Source organism: Panthera uncia, chromosome D2, assembly GCF_023721935.1.
Source record: "Panthera uncia isolate 11264 chromosome D2, Puncia_PCG_1.0, whole genome shotgun sequence".
NCBI classification, from domain to species: domain Eukaryota; kingdom Metazoa; phylum Chordata; class Mammalia; order Carnivora; family Felidae; genus Panthera; species Panthera uncia.
This window is the reverse complement of record NC_064818.1, coordinates 12,928,163-12,941,033: the sequence shown is the minus strand read 5'-3', so window position 1 is coordinate 12,941,033 and position 12,871 is coordinate 12,928,163. Positions and strand designations below refer to the sequence as shown.

The following is a 12,871-nucleotide window of genomic DNA, read 5'->3' as shown; positions in this document are numbered from 1 at the left end:
ATTAAAAAAAAAAAAATCAGACATCTGTTTTTTACAATTATTTACAAATTAGAGTCTACATAAAAGTTACCTAAAGGTAATAGTTAAGCAAGCTCATTGCATTTTCTTTGTGGACAAATGCTAAAATATTCTTACACTGAAAAAAAAAAAAAAAGGTATCACCTAGTACTCAAACAGGATTCACAGATTACAGGATAAGGGTAAGATGTATTAATGAATTTTCCTGATTAACGAGTCAGTTGCTTGAGAAAGAAAAATATGCTCTCCCTAATACAAAGTATTAAGATACAGTCACTCATTAAATTATTACTTACTTCACTTTCAGCAAAATGCCTCTCTCCCTTCAGGCACAGGGAAGACCGTCTCAGTGTCTTCTCATCTCCATCATCAAAAACTATGAGGAGGTAAAATTGGAAACTACTGAAGGATTTTTTCAAAGGTTAACAAGATGATGTAAACTATCGTTTAATTTTCTGAGGGCAAATAGAACGATTGTTTAAGAAGATTACAGTTAAAAATTTAGTTCACATTTTAGGTTTACTAAATGACAACGTTAAATTCTAAAGTATCTTTTCCAATTTCTAGTGATAAAGAAACAATATAGCTGAAATGAACACATTTCCTGACCCAGAAAACACCACATGAAAATAAGAAGCTAGCATTTTAGGAAGAAACTATTTAAATGCTAATTAACCCATCTCTATATTGTAAAGGAAAGGCAAGTTTTCCAGCTGGTAAATACAGACATCCAAAAACCAGAACAAGTACAAATTTGTATATTCAGACTGCGCCTAAAAAAATTATTGTTTTTATTATTTAAAGCAGGGTTTCTAAACCTGAGTACTACTGATATTTTGGGGCAGATTAATTCTTTGTCATGAGAGGCTATTCTGAGCACTACAGGCTACTTAGCAGCATCCCTGGCCTCTAGCCACTAGATGCCACTAGTGGCTTCCCAGTTGTGACAACCAAAAATGTTTCCTGCCAAAGACACTGCCAAAGGTTCCTTGGGTGACAAATCTGCTCCCCACTGAAAACTACTTGAAGTACTAAAATGTCCCAGAGAATTTACTGTAAGTTCATAGATACACAAAATATACATATATTTTATAATTTTAGCATATGCTGACATTCCTCACCAATTATGGGGGAAAAATAACCCTATTTCAAATAAAGTTACTAAGCTTTCATTTTATTAGAAGCAGCACTTTTTGCCTAAGTGACAAAACTGGTTCTTATATATTAAATGAGACTTTGTGAGACTGGATAAATAACTTTTAGTATGTTTTTTAAACGGTGCACATTTATGAGACTGACAACCATACGTAATTATCACCAAACTTACTTCCCAGAATTGCTCAGTCTTGTAACCTACATAAAGTCAATTTTCTCATCTCAAATTAAAATCTCCCCTAAGTTTTTTTCTCATCCCACAAAAACATAAACAAAACTCATCTATACTATTTCAAAGCTCCATGAAATTCTGACATCATCAAAGACATTTTAACTAGGTGTCTATTTTCATCTATGAGGTCATTAAAGAATATGAATTATTCCCATTCAATAAATAATGCCAGGATATTTGGCTATTGATTTGGCAGGTAGGGGAAATCTGACATTTCAAAATGTTCAAAAAATGAACTGCAGGAGAAATAAAAAGCTATTTGCAAACCAAAAATAAAACTATAAATTGAAGAATACATTGGAAAATAAATTTATGACACCGATGGAAGGAAGCCCTTTTAAACAAGATTCAACAAGTAAAACTACAAAGGAAAAGGTGATCAGAGGAAAACTAACACTATGAAAATTGATAGCAGAGAAAAAAAGTAACGCAATAGGAGAAAAATACTTGCAACTAAAGGAACCAAGGGATAATAATATTCAGAATATATAAAGATCTCATATCCTATAAATAAGAAAAAGATAACCATCCCAACAGGAAAAGGGGGAAACTGGAAAGGCACTATAATATGCAATTCAAAAGAGAGAAAATACAAATGAAATGATGTTCCTTTCAATAAATATATGAAAAAATGTTCAGTCTCACTAGTAATCATGGGAGGGGCAATATTAAAACAAAACTGAGATACTGCTTTGTATCCAGATGGGCAAAAATTTTATAGATTACCAACATCAAATTTTACAAGGGCTGGGAAAAGAAGTGCACTCACACACTGTCCATGAAAGGGTAAAGGAACAGTCTTCCAGGAAGGTGGTTTTCATTACCTACTAAATTTTAAAAGTACATTCATTTCACTTCACTCTGTGTCTACTTCTCAATATATACATATACTAGGGAAATACAGGAATAACGTGTATTCAGGAGATTCAATCCACCATTTATTTTAATAGCAAGAAAGCTGGCAACATCGTGAGTTGAAAGTAAACAAAATTAAAAAAAAAAAAAAGAAGGGACGCCTGGGTGGCTCATTGGGTCCAACTTCGGCTCAGGCATGATCTATGATCTCATGGTTGGTGAGCTCGAGCCCCACATCGGGCTCTGTGCTAACAGCTCAGAGCCTGGAGCCTGCCTCGGATTCTGTGTCTCCCTCTTTCTCTCTGCCCCTCCCCTGCTCACACTCTGTCTCTCAAAAAATAAATGTTAGAAAAAATTTAATAAAAAAAATTTATGGCACATCAAATATTATGAAACATACTACTATAATTAAAAGAAATTTCTCTGTTGCACAACATGAATATACTTACTACTGAAATATACATTTAAAAATGGTTAAGATAGAAAAAAAGTTTCTCTTGAAAAGATATACCTCTTGAAGAGATATATCTCTTGAAGAGATATAACGATATACTTTGAAGTGAAAAAAGCTACAAATTCAACTTTATAATATATACGCTAATTTCAAATTATACTTTATGCACATATTTATGAAATAAACATTTTAAAGACCTGGAAAGATTAAAAAATTACCAGTAATAATATCTTTAGTAATTACGGGAGGAGCTAAATCAAGGAAATTTTGCTTTATTTGTATTACCTCTGAAAATACATTTTTAAAAGATTTATTCCCTTACCTACAGTGTACCAACTTGCATCTGTTAATTTATTGATAACAGCTTCCTGATATGCACCATCAAGATTCTTCACTTCCACAATAGCTCCAACCTAAAAAGTTAGAAAAACGTTTAGAAGATAAATGAACAAAACAAAAACTGGCTTTTTTTTTTTTTTTTTTTTAACTGAGTGCGTGGTGGTGAAGAATAAAAGTAACTACTGATTTGTGTTAAAGTGCCAGGGGTTTTACCTACCACTGTTTTTGTGCCATCAGTGAAAATGTCAAAAAAGTAAATTCATAAAAAAGTAAATAATATCTAAATACTGTTGTGAAAATAGTGTTGCCCTTACAACAGCCTCCCTGAAAGGGTCTTGGGAGACCCCAGAGGTCCTCAGACCACACTTTGAGAACCACTATCTATGAAATTGACTGCCCTTGCCTCATATTACCACTCCTCTTTCAAAGAGGCTGGGGAAGGAGAGAAACCGTTAAGAGCAAGCTCTGGCATCTCCTTAAGAGTTATAATGTACCACTAATGACAATCATTTTAATATTTTCCATTGTGATCAAGAAAATGCTGAGAATTACATTTTTATGGTCTTTAACACTACATCAAACAGCTTCTGCACAGCAAAGGAAATCATCAACAAAATGAAATGGCAACCCACTGAATGGGACAAAATATTTGCAAATCATATATGTGATAAGGGGTTAATATCCAATTTACAGAGAGAGAGAACGCCTACCACTTGATAGCAAAAACAAAAACAAAAAACAAAACAAAAAAAACACACCAAAACAGTCCAATTAAAAACCGGGCAGAGGATGTGAATAGACATTTTTCCAAAGATGACACGCAAATAGCCAACAGGTCCATAAAAAGATGCTCAACATCAGTAATCATCAGGGAAATGAAATCAAAACTACTGCAGGTTATCATCTCACACCTGTTAGAATGGCTGTTATCAAAGACAACAAATAACAAGTGTTGGCAAGGACGTGGAAAGAAAACGGGAACCCTCGTGCACTGTTGGTGGGAATATAAAATAAACTGGTACGGCCACTATAGCAAACAGTATGGAGGTTTTTAAATTAAAAAGAAAACTATGACCCAGCAATTCCACTAGCGGACATCTATCCAAAGAAAACGAAAACAAAAAAGATATCTGCACCCCCATGTTCATTGCAGTATTGTTGACAACAGCCAAGATATAGAAACAACCTAAGTCTCCACTGCTGGATGCACAGATAAAGAAATACACACACACACACACACACACACACACACACACACACAGAGCAATACTATTCAGCCATAAAAAGGAAGGAAACCTTGCCATTTGCAACAACATGGATGGACTCTGAGGACATTATGCTAAATGAAATACCAGACAGAGAAAGACAAGTATCAGATGGTATCACTTATATGTGGAATCTAAAAACCAAAACTAATAAAAAACCAGAAGCTCACAGATACAGAGAAGAGACTGGTCATTTCCCAACCAGAGGGTGGGAAAGAAGTGGTGAGTGGATAAAATGGGTAAAAGTGGTTAAAAGGTACAAACTTCCAGTTATAAAAATAGTCCTGGGGATATATTGAACAGACAGCAATGGTTACTGTAGTCAATAATACTGTACTGTATATTTGAAAGTTGCTGAGAGTAAATTTTAAAAGCCTCTCTGACAAGAAAAAAATTTAACTGTGTATGGTGATGGATGTAATTAGACTTACTGTATGGATCAAACATCCAATCATTATATTGTATACCTTAAACTAATATAATGTTATATGTCAATCATACCCCTGAAATTAAAAGTATATATGATCTTTATGGTAATAACAAAAAACAAACTTGTTCATAGAACAGAGTGTTAGCCCCACACAGTGCCCAAAGTGGAGAAGGAAACTGGAGAATTACCAAAGCTTTTATCAAATGACTGTAGTCAAAAATACGTGGTACTATTTTTTTAATTTAATAAGTGGTCTAGGTATTATATTTCATGTGAACTCATCTGAAAATACATTAAGATCAAATGACCACCACTTTTGGTAGGTTTATTTCCTCTAAGAGAAACATTTACCCAAATGCTGACCCTTCCTATCAGGTAACAGAAAGCTATGAAGTATTTTAGGGAACAATACAAAATCTACACACACACCCACACACCCACACACCCACACACCCACACACCCACACACACCAATCAACAGATAAAGAAAAATACTTTAACATCTTGACCTCAAAATTTAATATAGTTGCCTGTGTCAAAATCAAAATGGTACTAAGCCCTAATCACAAAGAAAATTGTAATAAAGTAAGAAAAACCAAACAAGTAAAATAAACCAGCTACACCACAAGGAGGTGGGAGCAGAAGGAGAAAAAGAGGGCTTGAGGTTACAAAGCAGTTGCCTACTCTATCTCTTTGCAACACAACATATTTTGCAGGTTGTACGAGCTGGCCTGTGCATGTGAACAGGGCAGAGTCAGTGAGAGCCATATGCTGGTGTGCTTATGAGGCAAAAACGTAAACAAGGCATGAAAGTGTATGTATGTGTTCTGAACATCCAGAGGGCACGGGCTACAATTATAAGGTGTGAGCCTATTGGAATTTGGGCTCTGCCGTTACTGTCTGGAAAGGCCAGATTACTGGACCTCCCTTTAGTTTCTTCTGTAAAGAGCTATTATGAGGATTATATAAGATAATGTGTGCAAAAGATTTAGCACAGTACTAGCACATACTAAGTGCTAAATAAATGGTGCCAAGCATCAAAAGTACAGTGTTTCGTCTCTTTTGTCCCTGCAATGGTGAATATGTGCGTGTCACATTAAAGATGGCACCTACGAAACAGAAATGGTGGAAAATAATTTTTATACGGCAAGATTTTTTAGAAATTATAAGCTTTAGTTCTCTCTATTGCCTCCTAAGACTCTAGGGATCCAATTAAAAGCCTTTAAATCAATCACAAACAAACAACTGACAGATACACATATCTAGTTCTCCAAAAAGTACAGCTGCGTTGGTAAAGGATTTTTCTTGCATCTGTAAATTCTGTTAGCACTCTTAAACTTCACCCAGCCAGGCCACTGCCCAATTTTCAGACATTCAGAAGGGCCAAAGAGCCCAGTGGCTACCCACACACTCCCTTTAGCTTGCTCACTAGTCGAGAGTAGAAGAGCCCTTATTTCAGCTACCAGTGAGGAAACATGAATGCAAATACATCTGTATGTAACATGTTCATCACTTTAACTGCCTGATAACCCTTAAAAAATTTTTCATTTGCTTGTAGCTGCTTCAAAGGATTAACACTCTAAAAGCCACGTTTTTAACGTGTTGGGTTTTTTCCCTCACTTTTCACATCATCATGGAACTTAACATCATTCAATCCCCAATTCATCCCATATTAATTGTGGAAGTGAAATATGGTAAAACGGACAGGTGAGTACACAAAAAGCAGTCAAGGCTTCCTGGATGTTCACTTCATTCCTAAATGCAGGTTTTACTATCACATCAGGTTTCACTGAACATTAAATCTATTGTTTTCTACCGGTCTATTCAGAGAGAATCATGTTGACCAACTCAATAACAAAACAGCCAATGAATTAAAAAAAAAAAATGACCAACTGTAATTATGAATGTAGCATTAATGAAGGAATTCTAATGCTTCCAGTGAAGCATTAGAATTAATAATGAATAAATAAATGAATTACCTTTAGCGGGCCCTTTATGTGGTCATCCTGAACTTCCACTGTCGAAGAATCATGTCTAAATGTTACCTAGAGATCATAAATTTAATTAGCCACATATACACACAAAATCAAGTGATACAGGCTCATTAATGCATGATTTATGCATGATTTAATTTTCATTACGAGTAATCTAAACTAACCGCTACCTAGTGTATGTAAAATCTCAATCCCTAACTAAGTACACTGAAATATTTATTATTTAAACAGAAAACTTCCGAGACTAAATTAGCTGGTGTTTCACATATCATACTCTACTCAACACTATTATTTATTACATTAGTAGTTTAATTTCTTTTCCTAAAAAATGAGGGGAAAAAAGGTAGAGACCTTAGGCAATTAGGTCCTGTATAATTCTGTGAAGGCCTAGTTTAATAATAAGCAGTAACAACAAACATTTACTGAGAGCTAAGCATCAGGCTCAAGAATCAAATGTATGACCTTATTAGGTAGGTATGACTGTTCCCACTTTGTTGATAAGAAAACTGAGGAGCATAAAGAATAAGTAACTGGTCCAAGATCACAGAACTGGTACATGGTGGCACTGAGAGTCAAACTCAGGCAGTCTACCTCCAGAAGTTTACTCAACTCTCTATCAGTATAGCAATCAGAGAATGGGAAACCAGATGTAAGGAGATTAGGTTAAAAATACAGTTCAAGTTTAAATATTTAATCAGCTGGTGAAAACTAAGATAGCTTCCAGTATTCAGTATAGAATAAGTTGTTCTTCCTATACAAAGCAAGAATTCTTACAGGAATTGAAACATCAACATGGTCTTATCAGATATGTAGGATAACCAATTTACATAATTTGCTCACAAAGGAGCTATGAAAAGAGATGCCCGGTACTCACAGCATCTCAGGCGTTTCTGTCTTACACAAAAGCATTACCACATTTCATTTAAATTATGTATTTAAGTATCTCTGTCATTCACTTAGACTTGGAAGTCAATTTACGACAGGGATCAGATTTTAACACTAGAGTTTCAACACCTAGCATAGGGCTTAGCACACAGATGCGCAATAAATGAAAACTGATGAGGAAGAAGTTTATCAACAAACTGTTAAAAAACGTGTTAACTGGGGCGCCTGGGTGGCGCAGTCGGTTAAGTGTCCGACTTCAGCCAGGTCACGATCTCGCGGTCAGTGAGTTCGAGCCCCGCGTCAGGCTCTGGGCTGATGGCTCGGAGCCTGGAGCAGAGCCTGGAGCCTGTTTCCGATTCTGTGTCTCTCTCTCTCTCTGCCCCTCCCCCGTTCATGCTCTGTCTCTCTCTGTCTCAAAAATAAATTAAAAACGTTGAAAAAAAATAAAATAAATAAAATAAAATAAAAACGTGTTAACTTTGAATCATATACAAACTAAACCAGTATAGAAATTTACCACTGTATCTGCTGAGAAAATAATTAACTTTGAATCATACACAGATTTTTAGAGCAGCCAAAAAAATTAACAATTTTAGATATTCGTTATTTACAAGACACACAAGACACAAGGTACTGGTATGATGTACTAGCAACAGAGGCAGTAGAGACTAACAGTTTTCTTCCTTTTATTAATAGCAAGAAATGGCAGGAGTGATACATGCCATTTAGCTGCTTCATTCATTAAAGAGCAGCATCCAGCTGAGAACTCTATGTCAGGGCTAAAATCTAGCCTGTGCCCTGCAGACCAAAGCATGGGTCCTAGAGTATAACTGCTCCTGTCCAAAAGAAACACCTTTTTCTAACTAATATAAAAGTCTTACCTGTAGGCCATGCTCTGCTAAGGAGACTATCCACCAGGATGGAGGACTTTTGTCTAATTCACACTAAGGTGTTACCTGTGTTGGTAGCAGCCCTGTCTAGAAGAGTGAGGAACCAGATAAAAGGCTTCCTCTTCATTTCTGAGATAGCAGTGGCAAAAAAAAAAAAAAATGAGTGCTCAGGTAACACCGGTGTGTGAAACCAGAACAGGAAATGCCACTATATGAACACTGTAAGAGTACCCACAAAAATCAAATCACAAAAGAGCTCACACGCACCACACACGTGAAAACTGAAGGCAGTGGCAGGGCCAAGACTAGATTCCTACGGGTTTACAGTTAATTTAAAGGTCTTATCACAATGGATCTTAACTAGGAGTGTAAGTGACCCAGGAAGCTGTTTTCCACACATCCGTGCATAAAAACCTAAGTATATATAAGCAAGGGAAAAACTCCGGAAGAGAATCTGAAACTCTCCACCAGACATACAACACCTCTATGGCCTGTTTAATAACTGGTGATATTCAAACCAGTGTTTTACGGAGTATCTGCTAATCTGGACTACATAAATCCCTTGAGGACAAAGATCAGGTCACCCTCATAGCCCCACCCTCCTTCCCACCTAACAGGTTACCACTCAGTAAATAACTGACAAATGAATAAACATCTACCTTCAAATATTTTACCTGTGCTATATTTTTCAACACCGATAATTTACCAAAATGTAAACAATTACATTCTGCATTATCTGAGAAAAACACAAGTACTTAAGAAAGAGGATAAGGAAATCAACTAGATCTACCTTATTTTACTGTTATCTAAAATCTCATCAATTATAAATCACATTTCAATTTGATGGTTAAAATGGGAAGGGGAGGTCTAAAATTAAGAATTAAACTTCATGACTTCTAAGGTTCTTTCCAGCTCTAAAAGGTTAACAACACAAACAGTACCAAGTCTATAGCGAAATAGCACTCAAAATACCAATTTGTAATAACCTAACTTCATTCCAATTAGAATACTTTAAAATGCCAAATAATGCGTGCTCGCTTCGGCAGCACACATACTAAAACTGGAACGATGCAGAGAAGATTAGCATGGCCCCCCTGCGCAAGGACGACATGCGCAAATTCATGAAGCTTCCACATTTTTGACAAAATCTCAGAAATAGACATTGTTAAAGATCTGATGAGAGTTCATTATGATGCAACTGACAACGAAATTTGGTTATTTCTGTGACATATAACACTATAAGTAATCAGAATGTTAAGTGATGACCTTATACCAAAACATTAAAACTTTAGGAACTGCATATATATTTGGGCAGTTACAGCATTTACCTGCGCAATACAACCTAAGGTTTACCACTGGACGACAGTGCTTTTCCAAATAACTTAGCTTCCCAAATAAAAGGTCCTAATTGGTCAAAAAGAACTTTAAAAAAAGTAAAAAATAAAAACAAATAAAAATAAAATACCAAATAATGCTTTGTTTTCGGGTATGTGACAACCATTACGTAGAAACTAAAGTCATCTTGCAGGGAAATAAAGTCTTAAGTACACTCACCAAATAAAAGTTTAAATATCAAATACTGATCGTATAATTTATAAAATCTACATATACTGTACCTTGACTTTGACAAGTCTTTTTGCTGTCTTGATTTTGGCTTCACAAAAGGCTCCTCTGTATTTAGCACTCACATCAGTGCCCACTGTCAAATAGGGAGGCTCATCAAGGGCCTAAAAAATGCAAACAAATATAATTAGATTTAAACTCTAATTCACTGGTACAATCAGACCTCCGAATGGCAGATCTAATCTTGTTACAGCTACAAGAGTTGTAATAATTGAATGCAATAATGTGTTAATAAGAACCGTTTGTAAAATACTTTAACTTAAAAATAAGTAAAATCTATGTATCAAAAACCCATTTAGGGGCGCCTGGGTGGCTCAGTCAGTTGAGCGTCCAACTTCGGCTCAGGTCATGATTTAGCAGTTCGTGAGTTCGAGCCCCACGTCGGGCTCTGTACTGACAGCTCAGAGCCTGGAGCCTGCTTCAGATTCTGTGTCTCCTTCTCTCTCTGCCCCTCCCCCACTTGCACTCTGTCTCTATCAAAAATAAATAAATGTAATTTAAAAAAATTTTAAAAACCCATTTAAATGTATGTCATATGGGGTGCCTGGGTGGCTCAGTAGGTAAGCGTCCAACTTCAGCTCAGGTCATGATCTCGCAGTTCATGAGTTTGAGCCCCATGTCGGGCTCTGTGCTGACAGTTCAGAGCCTGGAGTCTGCTTCGGATTCTGTGTCTCCCTCTCTCGCTGCCCCTCCCCGACTCACGCTCTGTCTCTCCCTGTCTCTCAAAAATGAATAAACATTAAAGATATTTTTTTTTTAATTTTTTTTTTTTAACGTTTATTTATTTTTGAGACAGAGAGAGACAGAGCATGAATGGGGGAGGGCCAGAGAGAGAGGGAGACACAGAATCGGAAGCAGGCTCCAGGCTCCGAGCTGTCAGCACAGAGCCCGACGCGGGGCTCAAACTCACGGACCGTGAGATCATGACCTGAGCCGAAGTCGGACGCTTAACCGACCAAGCCACCCAGGCGCCCCTAAAGATATTTTTTTAATCAACATATTTATCATATAAAATAAAATGCATTTTTTGCTCTATATGAAATGCATATAGTCCATGATATGAATCAGCTTAATCACAAGCTTATCATTCCATCCACCCTTCCATCTACTCATTCATTCAAATATTCACATACTATATGACCACCTAAAGAGAAGGCAGATCCTTAAAAGTTTAAAGTCTAAGAAAATTTCTTTTAATATTTAGACTGTATCTTAGCAGCTACCCAAATTCAGAATAGCTTTGTCATAAACCCTATCTAGACAATTCTAAGGCAGAATAACATAACACAAAAGGAGTGGGAGGAATTACATGTATTCAAACTACTGGAGAAAAAACTATATGAAGATTTCTAATCTGGGAATTCTTAAATACTCTGGCATGGGTTCACTGTTTATTTACCCATCTATATTAAAATTTTTAATTTCTTCACTTAGGATTTAGTTTTATTCTGTGTGTGTGATTTAGTTTTTAATAGTCCTAATCTAGCTGCTCTGACTTTTTACAATCAGGCACATTTCTGTGTAAAATCTAGAAATCTAAGAAGTTTTGCTTATATTAATCAATTTCACAATCAAAGAAAGATTATGTGAGTAACTTTTCCCAAAGTGTTTTACAAGAAGTACTAATATCCTGAGATACTCCACCAACAAGAGAAGGAGGAGAGAATTTGGGAAAATCAGTTTATTGAATAAATCCCTACTCTGCCTCATCATTTCCTTATCTGTTTGTCCAAGGAAACCTTTTTTTTTTCTATTAACATCCTGCAGAAATTCCACAGAACATAAGATAGAAAATGCTATTAATACAGCAGTGAATGATGAAAATATAAATTTCACTTGGGTCTTAAACTCATTCCAATAGTTGTGGCTAATACATATGAGAGTGATAAAAAAAAAAAAAAAAAAAAAGATATTTATTCCAGGGGTGCCTGGGTGGCTCAGTCGGTTAAGCGCCTGACTTCAGCTCAGGTCATGATCTTGCCATTCCTGATTTGAGCCCCATGTCAGGCTCCGTGCTAACAGCTCAGAGCCTGGAGCCTGCTTCAGATACTGTGTCTCCCTCCTCTCTCTGTCCCTCCCTGACTCACATTCTGTTTCTCTCTCTCAAAAATAAATAAACATTAAAAAAATTTTTTAAGATATTTATTGTAATGCTATACCAAAAGTGATGTAATCAAATAACTGTAGTAACTTTTCCTAAAAGGTGAGAAGTATCATAAACCAAGACAAAAGTGCTACAACTAAAAAATATCAGGGTGACCCCCTCAATGGCCATTTGTTTCACATTCTATTTATTTCACAAAAATATTTTTTAAAAGAACACAAAGCAGTATCAAGTATATGGGTTTTTTTATGTCTATGTATTTTTAAGACAAAAAGAGCACAAGTGGGGAAGGTGCAGAGACAGGGGGACAGAGGATCAAAAGCAGGCTCTCCACTGACAGCAGAAAGCCTGATGTGGGGGCTTGAGCCCAGGAACCACAAGATCATGACCTGAGACAAAGTCAGACGCCCAACCATCGAGCCACCCAGGAGCCCCTAAGTATGTTGTTTTTAAAATCTACATGAGGGGCACCTGGCTGGCTCAGTTGGTAAAGCATGCAACTCTTGGTCCTGGGGTAGTGAGTTCAAATCCCATGTTGGGCATAGAGATTACTTTAAAAAAAAAAAAAAAAAAAAAAAAGGTAAAATGGGGCCCCTGGGTGGCTCAGTCAGTTACACTTCTGACTCC

At 36.3% G+C, this 12,871-nt stretch overlaps 1 protein-coding gene and 1 non-coding gene across 5 annotated transcripts in view; one reads left to right on the top strand and one right to left on the bottom strand.

Annotated features, from left to right (window-relative positions):
• The window catches only part of ARID4B (AT-rich interaction domain 4B), a 152,813-nt gene that overhangs the window by 76,114 nt on the left and 63,828 nt on the right, over positions 1-12,871 (bottom strand). For all 4 annotated transcript variants that reach the window (XR_007460679.1, XM_049644967.1, XM_049644968.1 and 1 more), the window contains exons 3-6: positions 10,134-10,244; positions 6,728-6,793; positions 3,037-3,127; positions 315-394 (exon numbers count right to left, since the gene is read on the bottom strand). Coding sequence is in view for 3 of the 4 variants with exons in the window: in XM_049644967.1 (XP_049500924.1) it covers positions 315-394; positions 3,037-3,127; positions 6,728-6,793; positions 10,134-10,244 (348 nt within the window). In the remaining variant the exon portion in view is untranslated. The remainder of the gene's footprint in view (positions 1-314; positions 395-3,036; positions 3,128-6,727; positions 6,794-10,133; positions 10,245-12,871) is intronic.
• Positions 9,548-9,657, top strand: LOC125933614 (U6 spliceosomal RNA). The gene has a single exon (XR_007461028.1). It is a non-coding gene; the product is annotated as a U6 spliceosomal RNA (small nuclear RNA).